Below are 23,589 nucleotides of genomic sequence, written 5' to 3' on the forward strand. Positions count from 1 at the left end.
CTCTTGGCCATGAATTATCGGGTCTGTAGTTTGCAGACCTGATAATTCCTGGCTCAGATATACCAGGAAAGCCGTAGTTGCCTGTAGCAGTATCCTGTCTGGGGTTACCATTCATAATGAGGCCCTAAATGGGTTGTGGAGAAAGTAGTGAACCACACTCCTACACTAGTGTTAATTGAAATTTTGAGGGAAGCTTTCATAGATGAGATCAGAGTGACTGACAATTGTGTACAGTTCTCATCTAATCACATGAACATTTTAAGTGAAATGGTGAAGTTACATCAAAAGACTACTTTATATATCCTTAGGGCAAATAGGATGGTTGAGATAATAAACCGTATTATAAAGGAGTGTTTACAACTGTACAGGTTGATGGGATTCTTGGTAAGGTTGATTTACAAGACATGCCTGGGTTATACCGTAGCAAACCACATTTGTTAATAAAAGTTTCCCCTTTTTTGGGTTGTTAAAGAGAAGGAAACCGTCCATCAAATTAGCACCCTCCTGGTTGGGGTTAACTCCGATAGTTGAAGTTGACAGTGAAAGCATTGTGGGTATTGTGCATGGCCATCAAAGCAAGAGTAAAGATCTATCTGCCAACCATAAAGGGGTACATTTCAGAGCTTGTAAAGTTGGAAATATAGTGCAAGTCAAGAAACCCTAAGCTCACAGCGGTAAACCTTCTATTTGCACTCCTCTCTTGAGGATTGTATGGGTAGGGATTAATTTTGCAAGACTAGAGAACGGACAGACATGAAGCATGGATACAAACTTCTCAGCTCCATTATGGAAAACCACAATGTAGAAAAAATGTGAAGGAAACCTAAACCATGAAGAAAACTGTATGCCCAATGATCTACTAGGAAGAAGTGGAAGCCTAGGTGGTTAATTGTTTTTGCCTTGCCGCTGTCTTTTCCTCATCCCTTGCCGCTGTCTTTTCCTCATCCCTTCTAGGCAACTCTGCTATAATTCATCATAACTTACTATCTTTTGTTTCATACACCAGGAGTGCTTGTCTTTTGTTTCACTCATGTTTTCTTAACATTGCAGTGCTATTTATGTATTTCTCCCTGAAGGGAATGGACCTTTGCTTCTTCATGCCAGTGTTGTCTTGAATTTTAACATGTAATCATTCCATAAATTCCACATATAATTTCCAAAAAGGTCATTTTCCTCCTAGCTTTTATAAATCATTATTCTTCCGGTAGTGTATACGGATTGTGCATAAAGATAAGAATGCTGCAGGGCCGTTTTAGCCCTTATAGATGCCAACATAATTACATAGGCCTTCAAATGCCCACAGGTTGAAGTTTGGAAAAGGCACTTATTGTCAGGGGTGTGTTCCCATTCAGCAGCCAGGGGGCACTTTTCTACCTCTGTTGAGTCCATACTCGAAAATGTGCAGCCTCAATGTCCATTGACTTTATTACTTTCTTAATCAAAGTCACGGTCTCCATCACAGGTTTCTTCAACTCTTTTCTTAAAGGTGTTAATTTCTCAAGTCCTATCCAGACATTGCTTGCATCTAGATCCAGTGGTTCCTTCTGCGGGTTATTTTCCTGAAGCACCATCCACACAACTGTCAGTGTGCAGGGATGCAGTGTGCTTCCCCTTGATGTCATGCAGCTACATTCCTATCTCGTCAGTGCTTCTACATGTATGTCAGGCAGTGCTTAGCGAACTCAGGGCATTTTTATTGTCCTATTCTCTGTAACAGTTACAAAGTGAACACCAAGTATGGGAGCCCTTGTACTGTTACGTCATCTTGTACTCAGCTGTTGTTACAGAACCTCAAGATGAAGTTGAGGCAAAAAACACTTGCTAGGTGTGTAAGATTCTCCTCAGGCAGGGATAAAATGAATGAGTCCACAGCAGTCATGCTGAGAAGGTTACTTTATTCCAGTATAAGAAGAGGATCCCGGCCAGCTCCCAATAGCTTCTCTGGCAGCTGCTCCTCTCTTCACATTCTGATTTCACCATGACATACCTATCATTCCAGAGTCTCCCAAGGCATGACATCACCATTATTCACTCAGATCGAACATACCTCCCTCCTTTAACAAACCAAGCAAAACAAGCTATATACAAGAAATTATAAAAACAAATACATTGGAGAAATCAACACAATTCATGAGTGAAACAGGGAAACACATTAAGCATAAGAAAGTATTAAATACAAGACATTCTAAACAACATCTTTCAAATACTCAGGGATTCTCACTTCTCTACAAGACATTCTTGGCCCAATTTTCCCTGAGGGTCAATAACTTCCCCTCTTTTTCCCAGTGCTCTCCCTAATTTCCCTTAAAAGAGGATTCAAATTGAGCATTGTACACAACCACGCTGCCAAGGTTCCAAATGTGATGATCTTGTGTCTTCACAGCATTATCAACAACTTTGATAGGTTCTGAATATTTTTCTCCTTCACCAGCTCTTACGGGACGTTTGATCATTACCAAATCACCCACAGCAAACAAAGTTTTTTACCAGCTTTTCTCTGATCAAAATTCAATTTTCTTTCCAAAACTTTTCTTTCTTCCTTTTCCCCACAGGGCTGTACAGCTCCACCCCTTATTTCCAGTTCAGAATTCCTCACCTAAGAAGACTCAATCAAGGTAATAGGGCGTCTCCCTCTAAACAGCTCAAACTGAGACTCCCCCGTTGTGCTCTGGAGTGTCAACCTATACAGTTCATTTTTCTTTTCTAACCCCCCCTTCTACTTCAAATAATTGGAATTTGCAAGTATAATGGTTTCTTTGACAACCCTGTTTAATCGTTCCACCATGCCATTTGTCTTTTGATGATAGAGTGCTTGGACCAAGGATGTCAAAAGAAATCTCCTTTCATGGCCCAGAGGGACGTTGTCTCGCCAACATAGGCTGTACCCTATGTTTTTTAGATTTCTCACTCAAAGAGCATGGCAAACAATCTTGTATCTTCCTTTCAACCTGTATGCCCATTCCTAGACACCAATAGAACTGACGCAATCTCTCCTTTGTTTTGTACATGTCCAAATGAGATTTGTGAGCCAAGTCCATCAGTTGTTCAGGAGGCACCAGGCGAGTACTCCAAAACAAAAGACCACCGTGTATATTCAACTCATCCTTTACACAACAAAAAATGTGTTACACCAATCAGATCCTTGTTTCCTAGAATACCAACCCTTCCTCACCAAAGACAACACTTCATTGAGTTAAGGAATAGAGTCCTAGTTTTCACACCACCGCTCCTCTGAAATCACATTATACTCCAACACACACACAAAGTTAGCCTCTTCATCAGACATATCAGCATCATTTTGTCCATGGTTCTCCTTCAAGACCAACCTAGATAATATGTTGACAATTCTATTCTCCACCCCCGGGATATACTTCATGTCAAAATCAAACTCTTGCAAAGCTATCACCCACTTGGTTATTCTCCCCGAAACTGAGTCAATCCCCTTCTTCATAAAAATTTCACAGAGGGGTTTGTGGTCAGTTCTAACCTTAAACTTCACACCACACAGACATTTCTACAACTTCTGGATGCCCCCAAGCACTGCAAGAACCTCTTGCCTAATCACTGAATACCTAGAGTCAGCTTATTATGGTATTCATGCCACCATCACTCCCTTTCTGCTGCAAAACTATGCCCAAACCCTTAAGGCTGGCATCAGTAGAGATGACTGACTTCCTCCGAGAATCAAAATTCTTCAATTTGGGGACTGCACTGAGCTTTTCCTTCAAGAGCACAAACTCCCTCTCACAAGTTTCATCTCACAAAAATGCCATACCCCTCTTCAACAACTGCTTTATGTTGACACTCAATTCTGAAAAGTTTTCCACACATTTATTATAATACTCAATCATCCCAAAACATTTCATGAGCTCTTCCCGCGAAGAGGAAGATCACATGCGTTTAATAGTATTAACCAACTCAGCTTTGGGAGTTATCCCATCACCAGTAATTGTGTGCCCCAAATAATCAATGGTAGTAGTGGCAAACTTGCATTTCTTTGCTTTGATAGTAAAATCGTTACTATCCAACCTACCCAAAACCTCCCTAAGATGGACATTATGTTCTTCCAAATTCTTGCCAAAGTCAAGAATATCATCTTGATACACACAGACACCCAAAAACCCATGTAGTCATTTTTTCATGGCACGTTTAAAAAACAAAACCACTGATACCAAACCAAAAGGCAGTCGAACATATCTAAAAGTACCCAAAGGGGTAATAAATGCCATGTGATCTCTAGAAGTCCTTCAGCTCAACATGGTGATAGGCCGAGGTGAGATCGATGGTACTAAACACTTTTGCACCCTCAAGTAACAACAACAAGTCTGAAATATTGTGGAGAGGATACCTGCCAACAATGACATTCTGGTTGTGGTGCCTCAATTCTACGCAGAGTCATAAACTGCCATTAGCCTTGCAACCTGCAACCACCGGTGCAAGCCACGCCATTCCCTCTACTTCATCTATTATCCCTCCAGCCTTCATTTTCTCAATCTACTTCTGCTTCTCATCTCTGAGAGCTATGGGGATATTCCTAACCTTACAACATACAGGTTGAGCCCCAGCCACCAATCTTATATAATGCTTAGTATCTTTCAAGCAACCTAGATTTCCTCTGAACTTTTTAGGAAAGTCATTCATTATTTCACCAACAACATCAACCTCAGACAAACCATTCTCGAGACTTAAATTCACCCTTCACTTCAGGCAAATGAGAGGATCAGGATTGAGGTTTATCATGACACCAAGATCACCTTGAAGTATCCAATTTATGATACTGTCCCCCTTTTCAGAGACATAAATCTTGCCCGAGACCTGTCATTCCTTATACTCAACCAGTCCCTTAAAATACCCTTGTAGTCATATCGGTTCACCCCCTTATGCATATGGGATAATATCAGGTTTTAACAATTAAATTTTCTTTTCACATTTTTCCTGTAACAACTTCTTTTAGAAAATCTTGATCTTTGCACCAGAATCAAAGAGAACTTTGGTTGGTTCTCCATCAACCAAAATGGTATCAATAGTGCTAACTTTAGTTTTCTTGTCTTTACAACCTATCTGTAAGAGATTTTTCCTCACTCAAAATCCGACCGGCCACTTAGATGATCACCCTCTACCAGATCATCCTCTAACCCCTCCCATTTGACACACATTGTGATATTTTATTGCCTTGCACAATGACGCAAAGTATCCCTTTTTATTGCATCTAGTAGACGTTGCTCTCAAAGCAGGATATTGCCTTATCATTAGCAAAGTGTCTTGTTTTATCGCACCTGTAACACTTGCGTGGGTGTACCCTATTTTTAACTGCATTCTTCTCACTCTTAACTTAACGTTGAGCTTCTTCAATCTCTCTTTCACTACCTGCACACTGTGATCTTTCTCCTTTTATATTGTTGCCACACATTTCATAGAGTGTTCAACCCTTTTAGGCAACTTGCAATACTTAATCTAAAGAAGGTTAATACCTCATCCACAGTTCTCTCTGATCTTTTCCATGTCACATCCAACCATAAATTGGTATCTCATTCTTTCATCAACAATACCACCAAATTTACAGCAGGAAGCACGTTTTCTTAATTCTGTAACATAATATTCTACAGATTCACCTTCCTTTTGAACCCTCCTCGAAAAATGATACCTCTCTAATATAGTACTCACTTTTGGTAAAACATGTTTGTCCAATTTTTTAATGCACATATCATATTCGTTTAACACTTCAGCATGTGCTGCAGAAAGATATGGCAGATGATCAAACATTTCCTGCCCCTCAGAGCCTAACCAATGGAGCAGCAAGGATGACCTCCTCTCAGCATTCAAGGATACCCCACATACCTTTGCATACCTTTCAAATACTTTCTTCCATTTTTGCTACTTTATGAGGAGGGTACCAAGAGTAGTGAGGAAAAAGGGTGGTGCAATAACATTTTGCATCCTTAGAACAATTTGAATACACCCACCTAATAAAACCTTCTCACTACAATGTAAAAAGAAAAAAACGTTTATGGTTAGTAAATAAAGTTTTTGCGGACTCCAAGACCAACTAACAATGCTTAGACATTGAATTCAAAAGTGTGTGGATCACTGTTGTTTTCCTGATGAAAAAGATGAGAGAGAATTGTTGCAATTGTTGCAATTTGGAGTAATAATAAATAAGGGTGCCTGTCACTGAGCAGGCAAGAATCTTAATCAACAGAGTTGTAGTTACAGAAGTAATGAAGAGGACTGTTTGTATGGAAGAACGACGAATATGTGTGCCTGTCACTGAGCAGGTGAAACGACCGGATTCTCAGGACAGGCAGCTCACCAACCATGGCTAACCCAGTCGTCACGTAACAACACTCTTCTCAGGCCACTATTTACGAGATATCTAGAATACTCACCTGAGAAAGTGAAAAGAAGCTATTTACAAGCCTGTATGATCAAATATACCACTAACACCTAATGGATTTCATATCTTATCCTATACTTACCTCATCTTATATTCCTTAATGTCTCCCGACGATATCTTTAACGTCACCCGACGATATCTTCTATATTGATAGTCCCGTAAGACTGTCTCTATCTTTATAGTCCCGTAAGACTGTATCTTTAACGTCACCTGACGATCTCTTTAACGTCACCCGACGATCTCTTCAACGTCACCCGACGATCTCTTTAACGTCACCCGACGATATCTTTAACGTCACCCGAGGATCTCTTTAACGTCATCCGACGATCTCTTTAACATCACCCGACGATATCTTTAACGTCACCCGACGATCTACACTAATGGGGATAATTAATGGGGATTCACCTTTAAGAGTTATTTATCAAATGAAGTTCACACTCTCCCCCAATCATCAGTTACCTTTGCAGAAGGGCATATCCCATCCTTCTGTATGGCAGCACCTGGTTAAAAGGAAAGGTTAATCTCATTCATGAAAACAACATTCAAAGATATTGGTCATTAAATCTTTATTCTACAATCAGACATGACAGAATCAGCAAAAGACAAATGAATTAAATTAGTCGCTACCTATAACCTAGAAGGGGAATAAAGATGGATAATTAAATGTATTCTACACTAAGCTCAGAACACCTCACCTTAGACGTGTGTCTTTCCATCTCGGCAGCAGAGCTGATCTCTCTCTCTCTCTTCTCTTCTATGCGCTCGAGACTCTGCTCTCCCTCTATGGCTCACGAATACACGTCTGCACCGCTACGCCTCATCTACGCTGCCATGGTTCCAGGATACTCAAACCCTCTTCTGGACTCAGTCTCTGCCACTCCTGTATGATGTCACTACAGGACTTTCAATCACTCTCCTTCTTCACTTCAGGATTTCAATTAGCTGATGGTATCAATCTCTATGCACCAGCCTTCGGACCAACTTCTTCGGTCTTCTCCACACGTTGCTCTCGCTCTCTTCCCTACTCGCTCCTTGATAATATAGAGCTCACTTTCTCTATGGAAAATTCCGGTATTAGGCCGACTCCCACCGAATTCCTGTACCAGTCCCCGGCTCCCTTCGCCTTCCATAGGACCCACCTGCGTATTGCGTCTAGAGCCGGGGAGACAAACACATTCCTTCGATAAGGGCCAGACTTGAGGGGTTCCTCTCTAGCGAACAACAGGATGAATTCTAAATATTACCTTTACCCTGCAAGCGCCTCGGACAGTCGAGGCAGAAATACAAAATGGCTTCTCTCTAGCTTTCGGGCCTGTAGGCCCGAGAAAACGATAAAAGGCACTAAACCCTGTCAAAGCACATAGTCAAGCCCTACAAATGAACGCAAATGCAACTAGGTCTGAAATGGTAGTGGATTATAGTCACCACCAGTCTGAGAATAGACTAAAATTACCCTGTCGCTACAGCAGGCAAAACTCAAAGGAACAGAATATTAGCTCTCAGGCATAATAATAATTTAAATATGCGCTGAGATGAGTGACGAATAAGTGTGTCTGTCATGGAGCAGGCAAACCCAAATTAACAGAAAACTAGTACTCAAGCGTAATGATATTTAATATGTGCTGATCCAGGAAGTGTGCCCGTCACTGAAAGGCAAGTGAGTAGTCTAGTCATTCTGACTATGTGGGACTACGTCCCGCTGCAACGCTGCGGGAGCCTGCGTAGAGCAGATTAGTGCTGATTCCTGTCTTGTTCTTCCCGGCTGTCTGAGGCTACTCTGGGACGGGCTGCTTTGATGTGGAATCTTAGGCCTGCCGCGGAGGAATGGTGCGTTGCCAAGGCAGCAGTCACACTGGGAGAAGAAAAGGCAACACATGCTTAACAAGTAAGTGTTCGCGTGGGGAAGGCACATGATCTCGGCACTGTCAGTTTAGACGAAAGGTGAATGAGAAGCAGGAAAGTAATTTAAATGTGTTGGAGGGTTGAAAAGGCATATTACAAACCCCTTCACAAACCAAATGGCGAATTTTACATAGTTCAAACCAAAAAGGAGAAGCGTAGAGGTACTGATAGAATCACCCTCCAAAGTAAGCTTTTATAACCACAGAGATTCTATCAAAAAAGTGAATAAGTGATATTTTTATATATAATTTTTACCATTTACAACAGGGTGCTAGGCTCTCTCTTACACATGGAAAGATGGGAGCACAATGTGCTTGTTAAAATACCCCTCACACTCTAAAAAACCAGGTAGAGTCATGCTTCATCATAGGGGTCTTCCCGCCCCTATAACGGGACGGGGCGTGCTACGACCAGACGAAATACGCAGGAGCACTAAGATGTGACAGAGGCTATGTGTGGGTGTATAGGAGTCAGTGAAAGTGTAGGGACCTAACACTAGTGAGTGTGCAAAAAGTGAGAAAAATTGAAAAAAGATTTAAAAATTCCCTGGCTTGGTAGAAAAAAACAAATTTATTAGCTTCTCCAGCTGGGAACATTAAGAAGGGGTTGTGTGGTAGAGCATTAGCTACTACCTTGTCGACATGTTTCGTAAGCAGTCCCCTACTGCTTACTCATCAGGACCAAAAGAACAGTCCCTACTGTTATTACTCAGTTTCTAACAGATAATGCCTACTGTCCTATAAACACCCAACAAAAATAAGTTGGCTGTTTAGGCCTCAGGGCATGAGTTGGCCCAAGTGAGGCAGAAACAATCGACCTAATATGGTCTTTATCTCAGCAGTTATCTATGCCCCATGAGGTTTGCAGGCGAGGGGTAATCTGCGCAGTTTAGTTTCTGCTAGCAAAAAGAAAGCATTGTTCCTACCCCCGTGCACCCCCTCGGAGGTGCACGGGGGTAGGAACAATGCTTTCTTTTTGCTAGCAGAAACTAAACTGCGCAGATTACCCCTCGCCTGCAAACCTCATGGGGCATAGATAACTGCTGAGATAAAGACCATATTAGGTCGATTTTTTCTGCCTCACTTGGGCCAACTCATGCCCTGAGGCCTAAACAGCCAACTTATTTTTGTTGGGTGTTTATAGGACAGTAGGCATTATCTGTTAGAAACTGAGTAATAACAGTAGGGACTGTTCTTTTGGTCCTGATGAGTAAGCAGTAGGGGACTGCTTACGAAACATGTCGACAAGGTAGTAGCTAATGCTCTACCACACAACCCCTTCTTAATGTTCCCAGCTGGAGAAGCTAATAAATTTGTTTTTTTCTACCAAGCCAGGGAATTTTTAAATCTTTTTTCAATTTTTCTCACTTTTTGCACACTCACTAGTGTTAGGTCCCTACACTTTCACTGACTCCTATACACCCACACATAGCCTCTGTCACATCTTAGTGCTCCTGCGTATTTCGTCTGGTCGTAGCACGCCCCGTCCCGTTATAGGGGCGGGAAGACCCCTATGATGAAGCATGACTCTACCTGGTTTTTTAGAGTGTGAGGGGTATTTTAACAAGCACATTGTGCTCCCATCTTTCCATGTGTAAGAGAGAGCCTAGCACCCTGTTGTAAATGGTAAAAATTATATATAAAAATATCACTTATTCACTTTTTTGATAGAATCTCTGTGGTTATAAAAGAATTTTACATAGTGCCATAAACCGGATTTTACCCTTAAGCAATGCTTTCCCTTACACACTCTGAAGGGTTGTAGTGTATTTTAGTCTCCCCAGGATGCCACCACCGAACACATTAAGAGAAGAAAAAGAAACTTGAGCTTTCTCACCAGGTTAAGGCAAACAGTCTTAGAGCAGGGCTTCCAAACCTTTTGTAAAGCTGTAGTACGAATCCATTCAGGGACACAGGATTGTTGGGATCCTGCCTAGCTGCGGTCTGCGCCAGTGTAAGATTCTCTTTAGGCAGGGATAAAATGAATTATTGCACAGCAGGCATGTTGAGGAGAAGGTTACTTTATTCTAATATAAGAAGAGGATCCCAGCAAGCTCCCAACAGCTTCCCTGGCCAACTGCTGCTCTCTTCACATTCAAATTCACCATGACATACCTATCATTCCAAAATCTCCCTAGGCATTACGTAACCATCTTTGACTAAGATACTACAAGGTTCAAATCCTTTCGTATGATCCTTACACTAAAGGCAGGCGTGACAACAACTGGTCAGCAGGATTTGCAGTCAATGACAGACAGTCCCAGTGTGGTTGTGGTGTACCTTTGTAGAGCAGGGTGCTGAAATAATCAGGTAACCAATCCAGTTATAGCCAGGTGTTGTTGCAGGGAAGATCTCTGTGCTAAATTATCGTTCTTAATATTGGTAAAACTACTGTTGGGTTTCTGGAGTACATGCTACACCCATATTGTGCTACATGCACACTACAATTCCTAAGTAGGCCATTCTGAGAGCAAATAGTGTCCAAACCACACATAATCAGGCCTGAATGCTGTAACTTAAAAAATCTGCATAGTCTGGCCTGGAATAATGTGTATGCGGGCACGGAAGTGTTCACTGGGAACTTGGGGAATACAGATTAGAGCTTACTTTGTTCATGTCATCTGTCCATAACCTAAGGAACCTATGCCATTGGGCACATGGTATCATGCAGTGGAAGGTGACATTGCTTTGACATGCGTGAAACTGAACCCATGACCCATGGATGTCATCTGGGTTTGGGGAAAATTGCATTATCATCCCACCTCTTCCCACCTTTGAGACCACTTACCAGAGATAACCAACATCCAGCACACAACAGTTTACATGGCAACAATGAGCATACAGCTGAAAGACTCCATCTTGCTCCTCGCCAGTACAAAACACATGGCCCCTGAACACATTTATCTGGTTGTCGGGTACTGCACAAAATGCACACCCCTTCACTCTTCAACAGAATCTCTGCCTTAGGGAAAACAATCAAACACCAGACTGATTATGCTTATCAGTGTACCCATCATCAAGCACATACCACCGTGATCACACTTACAGCTATTGGACCAGCATTACGAAATAGCCACCACAGAAAATGTCAGTGTGCACACCAAGACTCCCACCAGTATCAAAGCGGAATGTAAATTGTAGATGTTACATAAAACATATACACCATTACACACTTACACAAGACATGCTCAAATTACACTTCTATGAAGATTTTAGGCTGCTTCATCATTTTGAATGGGTATCACAGCCAGCCAGTGCATATGCTTCCCCTCACTAAGGATTATGATCCGGATTTTGCAATTTTATTATAGTTAGCCAAGGGTCTCAATAAGGGCAAGTTAGTTACCTTACATGCCATAAGTACTGAGTTACTTTTGATATGTTCACAGCACATGGTGAGGAAAATGAAACACACTGATGGTGGTGGAAATTAGTCATGGCTGGAATAAGTCTGGTCCCACAAAACAAAAGTCCTAGGTATGAAATTTTGGTTGTCATACTTGGAACTTGAAAATAATTTCAGCTTTTTGACTTGACCATGTTGTTTCTATAGCCAGGAGCTAGCTAAATTAAAGCCTTTCTTATCTGGATAAAACCGGCCCATGATTTCTAGAACATAATAATATCGGGCCTAGATAAGTGCTGAACTATCTTTGCTGGAGATTCTCAAATTATCATTAGCTAATTATCATTAGCTGGCTTCAGAAGATTCACAACTTGGCAGTTTGCACTGTGATAGGCTTTTCTTTGTGAGATCATGTAGACGCTATGCAGAAGAGATTACAATGTCTCCACATAATTAGGAGGATCAAATTTTGTTCTTTAAATTACTCTATAAAAGTGTCTCCATAGAGAGCTATTCCTTTGGGAAAAAGACTCGGGGAGGATGTCAAGATCCCAGAGAATGTGCTGGCTCAAAATCACAAGAGTTAAGGTCAGAACTGTCAGTGATAAAATGATCAAGGTAATGCTAGTCAAATGGTATAATGATCTTCTTAAGGAATTGAGGACCATCTGGCCTGCATAAGTTTGTGAGGCAGTTAAATACATTTTTGTTAGTGGGTTAAAGTTGTGGTCTCATGAGTGCTTGTTGCTGATTAAAACATACCGCCATCTCACTAATTAACTTTCAAAGCATTTTCCTTGCGACTTTGGTGGTGATTGTATGTTGGCATTTTTTTTTACTCAAAATAACTTGGAAGGGGGTCAAATATTTTGGTTTTAATGTGAAAGATCACATGCAGAAAATTTTGCAAACTACTGGTTTTAATAAAAAAATATGGAAAAACACGTTGGAACCCCTACTGAATGTCAATGTGGACCAGAATATATAACACTCTGCTTTCTCAGTCTCCTCCCTAGAAAGGGCAAAGTATTCTTCAGTTTCCACTTCCCTCCCATTAGAAAACTAGATTTGAAGACGAGGCTATGGAGCAGGGATAATAATGTATGAACCTCAGGTGTGGAGTAGGCAGTGTGGAATATTTTTATTATTTGATGAGTTGAGGAATCAGGTTTTTGGTTTAGTCATGGACTACTGTAAAGGATATGAAAACTTATTTGTAATATTCAGATATCTTCGGGATAGCATAGCCCAAAAAAAGACCTTCATCTTAGTTTTAAATGCAAATACGCACTAAAAAGACTTAATTGATAATAAATCAGTAGTAGATTAAAAAAGCAGAACATACATTTTCTGTTGTTGTTTATCTTATTTTACTAGTGATAAAAGAACCAAGAAGAACCGAGGTGATTTTCTGTCATACAGAGAAACGTTATTGCAGTTGATAATGAGGTGTATCTTATAAAATATCATCCATATAACACAAATAATTTCTTAAAATAATGTATTATGTATAACCAATTACCCTAATGACTTGTAATCCAACAAACTAGGTGCTGGTCGACATTAAAAAGCAAAATGAAGTAGAGCTCGAGGTTGCGCCAGTGTTTTACGTGAACGTTACATTAAAGATGGCTGCTAAAGCAAATGATTCGCCCGAATATCAAAAGGTAAAAAAGAATGACAACCAGACCCTCGGTACCAGCAAGAGGCAACAAGATGCAGCATCTGGAAATTTGAAGAAGCAAGTGACATTCAGACCCAGCAGTCCAGGAAATGTCAACATTCCGGGTAAAGAAAAAAAGATGTTTTATTAATTAAAATTAAATTTTAAAGAAATTTGTAGCTAAACAGCGTGTTCACAAATGAACAGATTGTTGCTGAAATAATCAAAAGCCTATGCAAAGAAAGTTAGGACAACATATGCCTACGTGGTACTTAACAGCAATAGCCTAAAGATATTTGTGATCCTAGATGCAAGAGAATGCCTGGCCTTTTTAAAGGTGGAGTACCAGTGAATTAATATTATTGAAAAACATTATTTGAAAGACCAGTAGAAAGTGGAAAAAACTGTGTTGAATATACACAAAGAGGCTATTGAGTTCAATGTAAATGTGTATTTAGTCATGATTTAGTTAATTATAACCATTACATGATATAAAAATGTACTGTTTAATTTGTGCACACTTGATTAAAAAAAAAGAACGTTCTTGGACTAAGGTCACTTCATCCACAATTAAGATTTAATCGGATAAGAAAATAAGAACTGTCTAACACTGAGAACACTTAACTAAAATGTTATGTTATGTTATGTTATTGTCATGTATATAGCGCCAAATCACCAATGGTCTCTGAGCAATTGTGAGAAACGTAAAACCTTACCAGAGCTACACGCCCCCGAAACTCGGTCAATCTTCGTGAGGCTTAACCAAAAGCCTGAATAAACAAGAGTCTTTAGTTTCCTCCTGAAAGGGAGATGGGAAACTTCCCTACACAAGCTTTCCCTTAGCTTGTTCCAAAGCTGAGGATCATCACAGAAAAAGCTCGACCCCCTAAAGTGGCTTTATCAAACCGAGGACAGGCCAACAGACTTGCCTCGGATGAACGGAGGCATCGCCCTGGCACATAACTCTTTAGCCATGCCATGATGTAGTCAGGTGCTGTCCGTGCAGGGCTTTATTTGCAATACACAGGCCCTTGAACCTAGCCCTCTGCTTGATTGGAAGCCACGGAAGTTGTTGCAGCAGTAGTGTAACCTGTGCTCTCCTAGGGAATTTGAAGATTAATCTCGCCGCATTGTTCATAACCATCTGAAGCTTCCCTTATAGTTTATCAGATAGCCCAATATAAAGCGCGTTTCTGTAGTCCAGTCGTGACACAATTAGAGCTGACACTACGGTATGCATTGTTGGAAAGGACAGGAGGGGTACAAGTTTCTGGAGTTGACTCATAAAGCCCACACAATTCTCCACCACAGTGGTCACCTGATTGTTCAGTGTTAGCTTGTCGTCCAACCTGATGCCCAAGCTCTTCACAACTGGCATCGGTATCGGAGTAGTACCTAGCTCTTGTTGCCAGAAGAAGTTGGACCAGTGGTTGCCCCCTGTGGTAATAGCTAATACCTCTGTCTTGTCTGGATTTACCTTCAGTGAATTGGTGGTCATCCAGTTCATAGTGGACCGGAGGATAATCTGTAAATTAGACTGTGCCTGTGCAGAGCTGTCGATCGGTAAGATTAATTGCATATCATTGGCGTAGTTGAACACCAGATATTCTAATTTTGCCAGCGCTTCCATGAGTGACTGGAAATAGATGTTAAAAAGCAGGGGGGACCACACCGAGCCCTGCGGGACAACACACAGCAAAGTACCTTTCTTGGACACACAATCCCATAATAGGACCGTTTGCGACCGAACCTTTAGAAAGGAGCCAATCCGCTGGTGTAGGACGCCAGTAATTCCCATCGCCCGAACACAGGTCAGCAACTGAGCACGGTTCACTGTGTCAAACACAGCTGAAAGATCCAAAAGGATCAATGCCGACGACTTTTTCTTGTCGGCTGCAAGCCTCAGCTCGTCTGGCACTGAGAGCATCACCAGCTCTGTACTGTTGTGGGCCCTGAAGCATCTGATGTTCCTCCAGAAAGGAGGAGAGTGTTCTAAGTACATGTTGCTCCACTACCTTAGCCAGAAAGGGAAGTCTGGATATGGGGTGGTAGTTCTTTAAGCTATTAACATCTGCCCCTGCTTTCTTCAGCAGCGGAGTCACCATAGCTTCCTTAAAATTGAGAGGAACCTTCCCCGTTACCAGGGACAGATTAAGTAAGGACAATATCTCTGGCACATCACATGGAAGATCATTCTAAACACCCTGGGAGGGCAGGGGTACTCTGGAGAGCCGAATTTCACTTTGGCCATAATGTGCGCTAGGCAGTCCAGGTCTAATGTTGGAAAGAATGAGAGGTAACCTCCCTGGAAATCCGGTGGATCCACCACTGAAAAAGGGCACAAGCTTATGCAGGTGTTACCCATTTCTATTAGGATATACTTGACTTTTGCCAGGAAAGAGTCCTGTATCTTATTCCAATCAGTTAGATTGGAAACCGCTCTCCGTTCCTGTAGTAACGAGGTCCAAGCAGGTTGATGTAGTTCAGGATGTTTTATCGTTGTTAGTTACAAGATATGTAGATCAGCCCCACCAGGAGCAGCCAGCATGCTGCTCAGCCCAAGCTCAACTGTCAATTCTCATAGACTCCCAACATTCAGTGCATCATCACTGCAACAATCCACTGGCTGAGCAGGTGGTGAAAATGGTATATCATTAACATGAACTGGATACTAGGATACTACATATCCCCCTTTCTTATGTAACAAAAACAATTAGGATGGTAAACTGAAAAGGGAGAACAATAAAAGAGGAAAGAAAAACAGAAAAACAGAAATACAAAAACTGCATAAATGATGCAAAGAAATGAACAACAAGGAGGGAACTGAAGGAAAGGTGGAATAGAAAAAGAGGAAGCGACGGATGAAAAAACTGAAAAAACAGATAAATATAACCTAGCCTCCCTTCTATAAATAACAAGAGAAAAAAGTAGGAAGATCCAGCGAAAGAAAACAACGAGGAAAAGACAAAACATGAAAGCACGAATGACTACCCCTCAGACACACCTACCTGCCAGGTAGGCACTACTTGCCAGGTAGGGAAGCGAGAAAGGAAGGCATAGCACAAAACATCAAAACCCTGGATTACAACTGACACACACACAGTGGAGAAGAAAGAGTTACGTAAAGCAGAAGGAAGAACAAAAACACTGGACTACAACCAGACACGCACACAGTGGAGAAGGAAGAGTAACCTCCAGCGGAAGGAAGAACAAATAAAAACGCACTACAATAAGAGAAAGACAGAGGACAAAGAACGACTGACAGCAAGGATAAAGTCCAGAATCCACAGATGACAAGATGAAAAAACGTCATGAGGAAAACTGAACACGCAAAAGAAACAGGGAAGATGAGATGAAAATACAATAAGATCCCTCATCCATACCCCATTATCATATTGACAAATTAATTTATTATGAACATAACATTGCGTTGGAAAATTGACAATGTAATATATAACGTTGAGAAAATAAAACAAATGGGAATGAAACCCATGAAACACATCCTATGGAAAGGTAGAGATGTACCCAACATATGTGAGAATGGGAGGACTAAAACCATTGACCAACCCCAACTACGAGGAAAAGGGGTCAGAAGCTATTAAGAACAGGACTAAAACCCTTGAAATGATAGCCCCTGTAAAGACAACACCATATAGTGGTCACGTGCTGGGCAGTGAAGCAATGGGACTAAAAGTCATTCAACACAAGTAAAAGAACATGGGACTGAAACCTCTGACCTCCCCTAAGACGAAACGGAGGTTAGATATTGTTAACGAATGTATATGGGTCTGAACCCATAACATGTCTCTAAGAATAGGGATGGTTCACTAATGCAAAAGGACTAACACCTATGCATAGATGCCCTGAGAGAGGGTATGAACTGTAAGTAGCCCATGAAGGCAAGTGTATTGTGAGCAAATGGGACTATGTTATGTTATGTTATGTTATCGGTTTTTGTTATGCGCACAGCTGCTCCAGCGAAGGAGCGTCCTGGCGCAGTGGCAAGGTAGGACATAGCATAACAGAAAACAGAACAGAGAAAACCATTGCCAACCCTATGAAGGTAAGAATAAAATGTAGAATACATGCATGTAAAAAGAAATCATGAACTCTTGACAGTATGTACCTAGAGTCCATGTACGTACATACAAAACCCATCATACAATCTTATGAAGGATAAAAGTGGAGAAAAACAGTAACTTCATGAAATGTACAACAAGCCAAAACATGGATGCATATGGTAAAACACAGCCACTATACAACAGGCTTAAAATACAATTGACATAAACATTTCATTTGCAGACAGTTACAACTATGTATGTACGTGTGACCGTATCCATGGGACATACACCAGTGTTTGAACAGACACACTTAGAAGACATAGTCCTGTAACGGCAGGTGCATGGGCAATGGCAACAGTGAGCCAGAAAAAGTCACAAAAAGTATCAGCTTCAGCTAACAAAAAAAATATAAGGTTCCTCTAACTGTGCTTGACACCAGCAAAACGAACGATGTAGGAAATACATGCAGAACTGTTTGTTCAAAGGATGTGCCATGTCTTTGAAATATCTGATGACTGTTGGTATATATGAGACTACCAGCCAACCAACAAGACAGGATTAGAATTGTAAGCAAAGTTCAGTGTCCTGCGTTGGTATTAAAGCAAATGAATGGAAAAAAAACACAAACTCACCAGATCTTCGTGATGTCTGACATATTCAAAATAAACTGGCAGATCCTCCAATAATGTTAAAGGAGAGAGAGTTCTTGGTGTTCCACCAAACCATCTAGCACCAGCAAAAGCATAACAGGACACAGCGACATTACCCTACTTACATCGAAGTTTTAAATATACTTTATTGTCAATACCAACAACGTGGTTGGCAAATTACAAAGGTAAATTGAATCCCTGCAATCTCCAATCTAAAGGTGGTTACACGCTATCACGCCAGCACCGTGTGGCCCACGTTTCCACACATCGAAGTGAAACGTCACCAGAACAAACAAGGAAGGATCGTCTTAGAAAAAGACTTCATGATCCTCGTGCTGGTGAGAGCGTGCAGAATGTGCATGGCACACGCCTCTATTTTCAAAACAGAACAGCTGCTGTTAAACTGTTAAGAGACAGGGAAGTTGACCAAGACACAATGAGAATAAAAATAAACGAAGATAGTCTCACCCCCTTGAAACAACTGCATCAGTCGGAATAAAAGATCATCCGATCTCACACTGTATAACGGCTTTAACACATGATCAAAAGCACCAAGAAAGAGCTCCAGTGGTAACAAAAATACATAGACACATGCTGGATGAAGGTTGCTCTCAAGAGAAAAATGATGGCACAGTGAAGTGAGATATCCAGATCCAGCAGTTGAAATAGCTCTCCTTAACATAAATTCTGACACCAAGACGGGGTCGTTCAGAACACGTGCCTATCAGATTATTGCATATGTAGTTGTCTTCGTCAATGAGTATATGAATTTACAAGTTTACTTGTTGTTTTAATTGTGTATCAAGTTTTGCACAAAGCTTATGTGTCAATTATGTTTTAAGTGTATTTTAGGGACAGCATCTGTAGTTTTTTGTGTTTCAAATTCAAAATATGAAAGTGTTTGAGTAAAAATTCGCTTTCCTTTTTATCTTGTGGTCAGTGTACTTAATTGTTTTGATAGAAATACTGCTATCTTTGTATCCTGACTAGGGACAGAGTACTGTATCACCGACAGAACCATTATTATTCAATTTACTACCCACCCAGGTTCTGAGGGTTATAGAGTCACCCAATTACATGTACTGGAAACAACACGAGCATTGGGGATACAAAAGCCCCTGACAAAAAGTTGCTCATCCTCTTGAGACAAACCTCAGTCCACAAAAAAAGGACAGATGATTTTCTCACACACGTAGATGTGTTGTAGATAGACTCTGGAGAGTAGACGCCCTTCACAACACGGGCACCACTTTAAGTTGCACTTCCCAGACATTTTTCCTCATGAAAACAGAGGGGGACCCTCAACGTTGATGGTGTCAGTAACAATAAGGCAGAGTTACTGCAGCTCCTGTAAAGCTGAAATAGAAACAGCAAGAACTGACACACTTGGGTTGTGGGCGCCTGATGTCAAGGTCACTGGTGGGGCTCAGGGGTGCCAGTTTGCTTTAAGATACATAGCTGTTAGTTACAAAAGATGTTCTTTAATCTTGAGGTTTTTCCAGGCCTCAAATTTGTGTAGAAAATGTTTCCGATTGTCCAAGCTTTGATCATACATGTGTAATACGCAGGTTCTTTTAAAAGTGTCCCCAAATAATTGTAGTAACGAGGTCCAAGCAGGTTTCCGTAGTTCAGGATGATTTACCATTGTAAATTACAAGATATATAGAGCAGCCTCCCCAGGAGCAGCTAGCATGCTGCTCAGCCCAATCTCAACTGTCACTTCTCCTCACAGACTCCCAACATTCCTAAGTGCATCATATCTTCAACATTCCACTGGCTGAGCAGGTGGTGAAAATGGTATATCAATAACATGAACAGGATACTAGGATTCACTATCTGAAACTGGGTACAGCTACTCTCTAGCCCCCTGTAGAATCCACCAAAGACGACCAGAACACAGGGCGGTGAATTCAAAGAACCATTTATTTAAACGTACACACTCCCGTGACCTCAGCCACAGCCTCCCGAACTGCTGTCGCCTCAGAGTGTCCCCGGCGCTCGCCTTGGAACGCTGGTCGCGGTGACATTCTAAGTGATGTCACCGCGAGCAGCACCATCACATGCAGAGCCGCCGGGGGAGGCAGAAAGAGGGAGATACCACACATCCCCCTTCCCTGCAGAAATAGAAAACATTAGATAGAACAATGTGCAGGAAACAGGAAAAGAGGAAAAGCTTACATTAGGCAGCAATATCAAAGGTTACATCATTACATATTGGTCGAAACGCCTGGGAGGTCTGATCACTCTCCTGTTGGGCCTGTGGCCTGGGAGAGGGACGCCCGATGGCCCCCTGCTGGCGAACCCGCTATCCAGACTAGGACCACTCTCCCCCCCACTTGCACCTTCAGTGACTTCTACTGGAGGGTGGTACTTCACAACTCTCCCTAGGTTCCATATTTTCCCTTCTTGGGTTTTGACTGCATTCTTGAAAAGTTTTGTGATCTTTGTGGGACTGCTGTACTCTGACCAGCTTGCCTTCCCTGTGGGAGCTCTGATTTTGATGATGTCACCTACTTTGAAACCAACCTCCCGTGTGGCCTTGCGTTGGTCGTAACCTTCTTTTCTCATCCTCATGGCTTGTTCTTGCTTCCTCAGACTGTCCTTTCCTTTGGTTCTGTCCGACCACCTCTTGTGCCATTCCATCCACCCCGGGGTAAGCTTAGTGTTGGGCGTCCTTGCGCGGAGCAATTCGAACGGGGTGACGCCCGTCGACTGATGCGGCGTGAACCTGTACGCTTCCAGACGCCTCCACACCTCTTCTTTCCAACTTATGCCACTGGCTTTGGCCAGTTGGATGCTCTCCTTGATGGTTTTGTTAAAGCGTTCGACCATGCCATTGGTTTCTGGGTGGTACAATGCGCATCGCTTATGTCTGATGCCTCTTTCTTCCAGGAAGTCCTCCATCTCTTTCGAGCATAGTTGCACTCCATTGTCGGTGAGGATGTTGCTTGGGAGCCCCTCTCGGATAAATACCTCCTGTAAGAATCCGATGACGGTTTTTGTCGTGACTTCACTGACGAGTTTTATCTCCGGCCACCGAGAATACAGATCCACGAGCACCAAGATGTAAGGTGTTCGCAATTCCCCAGACATCGGGCCCACGATGTCTAAAGCCAACTCGTCCCATGGTCCTGACGGGGGCGGCCTACACACCATGGGTGGTGTCTGTTGCTTCAGGACCTTGTCGCTATTGCAGCACGGGATGCACTCCCTGATTCTTCTTTCTGTGACCAGGTCCATGTTCGGCCACCAATAGCTCTCCCTGAGTCTTTGCTTGGTCTTGGTGATTCCTAAGTGCCCTTCGTGAGCAATCTCGACTAGGTTGTTTCTCACAGTAGCTGGTGGCACGAGCCTTGTTCCCCTGAACAGGCATCCGTCAACAATGGTTAACTCGTCCTTAACAGCCTGGAAAGGCCGTAGGTTTTCATCACGTTTGTCACCGTGCTTCCATCCATCCCTCACTCTTCTGCAAACTTCTTCCATGATCCTGTCTTCTTTCTGTGCCATTCTCCACGTTTCTTCACCCAACGCCTTCTGGATGGCGCAGACATTCTCAAACATGAATCCTTCTTCATCTTCATCTGTTGTATCTCGCATTTCACTTGCTTTTACATCACTGACGAGTCTGGACAGGCAGTCAGCTGCGAGGTTCTGTGTTCCTGGGACATACTCGACATTGAATGTGTACTCCTGGAGACTGACCACCCAACGCCTTATCCTACTGGAGATGGCATCCAAACCCTTCTTGCTGAACACTTCTACCAGCGGTTTGTGGACGGTTCGGAGGGTGAACTGCGTACCCCACAGGAAGTCTCTAAATTTACCTACTGCCCAGGATACCGCCAGTGCCTCTTTTTCGATAACTGAGTAGTTGTTCTCAGACTTTTGGAGCGACCTTGAGGCGAAGGCTACAGTTTCTTCTCCTTCCTCGCCTTTCTGGGTGAGGACAGCTCCCAACCCTTTTGCGCGAGCATCAGTGGTGAGGATCGTTGCCCGGCCGGGCAGGTAGGACCTCAAACTAGGGGCTTCCGCAAGAGCTCTCCTTACGTCCTCGAACTCGCTCTGGCATTCTTGGCTCCACTTGAATTCGCTTTCCTTCTTCGGTAATAGCCTGATGGCGTAAGTCCTGCCTGCTAAGTTTCTAATGAACTTTCCATAGAACTCCAACATCCCCATGAATGACTTGATCTCGTCTTTGCTTCTGGGCGGTGACAGATTCACAATGGTGTTTTGCAGTTCGGCCTTGGGACGTATGCCTTCTGCTGTAATTTTGTGACCCAGGAAGTCCAATTCGGCACAGCTAAAAACACATTTGTTCTTCTTCACAGTAAGACCCTGGGACAAAAACCTCCTCAGCACACATATCAGTCTCTCGTCGTGCTCAACTTGGTTCTTAGCGAAAACCAGCAAGTCATTCTGGTAACACATGACGCCAGGGATGCCTTTCAGGATGTTGCTCATGATTCTTTGGAAAACGGCAGCCGCCGAGACTAAGCCGAAAGGCATCCTTTTAAACTTGTAAGCGCCCATGGGTGTCACAAAAGCAGTGAGTTCCTGAGACTCCTCGTGAAGTTTTATCTGAAAATAGGCCGAGGTGAGATCGAGGGTGGAAAACACCTTGGCACCCTCTAGCATGCTCATCATTTGGGTGATGTTCGGCAAGGGGTATCGGTCAACGACGACCTCTTTGTTGAGTGCCCTCAAATCGATGCAGAGCCGGACTGACCCATCCTTTTTCTTCGCTGCCACGATGGGCGCCAACCATTCGGTCGCTTCCACGGGTTCGATAACACCTGCCTTGCACAGTTTCTCAAGTTCAGTTCTGACCTCCTCCTGAATGGCTATGGGGAGTCTCCTGACTTTTGCCACAACGGGCTTGGCATCTTCCTTCAATTTTATTTTGTGACAGTAGTTCTTCAAACACCCAAGCCCTTCCCTAAACACCTCTTCAAATTCTCTTGTGATGTCAGCCTTCCCTTCCTGTATTTCCTGTATCAAGATCTGGGGATTGCTGTTGGGATTGAGGTACACTCCCAACCCCTTTTGAGCACGCCACCCCAAAATGTTGTCTCCCACAGTGGACACATATACTTTAGACACGGTAGACCTGTTTCTGTACTCAATTCTACTCAGGAGGTATCCTTTCATGGAGATGGGGCGCCCCGCATACCCTCCTGGTCTCAGGTCTAACCTCTTCAAAATTATCTTTCCTTTGGACACACGTGAGAACTCCTTGGCATTGATAATAGTTATTCTAGAACAGGAGTCAAACAATGCATCTAGACTAACCTCCCCTACTTTTATGGTGTCTTTAGGACTATCTACTTGGTCTTCATCAACCTGTGCTGTAACTTCTGTACACATGGGGTTTCTGGGACCAGGCGCCTTCAACTCTTTTACTTGCACAACCAACTCGTCACACACTACATTCGTTCTGTCTCTACTCTGCCTACTGGCCCCCTGCCCACTCTTGCAGTATTGCTTGAAATGGCCTTTCTTGCCACACTTGTTACACGTGAACCTGAGGGCGGGACACTCCTTGTCGTTGGCTAGGTGCCCTTGTTTTCCACACCG

The 23,589-nt window shown here is 42.6% G+C and overlaps 1 protein-coding gene across 1 annotated transcript in view; it reads left to right on the top strand.

Moving 5' to 3' along the window:
• DNAH14 (dynein axonemal heavy chain 14) overlaps window positions 1–23,589 on the top strand; it is a 1,270,113-nt gene that overhangs the window by 261,114 nt on the left and 985,410 nt on the right. The window contains exon 13 of the mRNA XM_086926153.1: window positions 13,192–13,429. Within this exon, the coding sequence (XP_086782279.1) occupies window positions 13,192–13,429 (238 nt within the window). The remainder of the gene's footprint in view (window positions 1–13,191; window positions 13,430–23,589) is intronic.

The sequence above is a fragment of the Lissotriton vulgaris genome, chromosome 6, assembly GCF_964263255.1.
Source record: "Lissotriton vulgaris chromosome 6, aLisVul1.2, whole genome shotgun sequence".
Taxonomy (NCBI): domain Eukaryota; kingdom Metazoa; phylum Chordata; class Amphibia; order Caudata; family Salamandridae; genus Lissotriton; species Lissotriton vulgaris.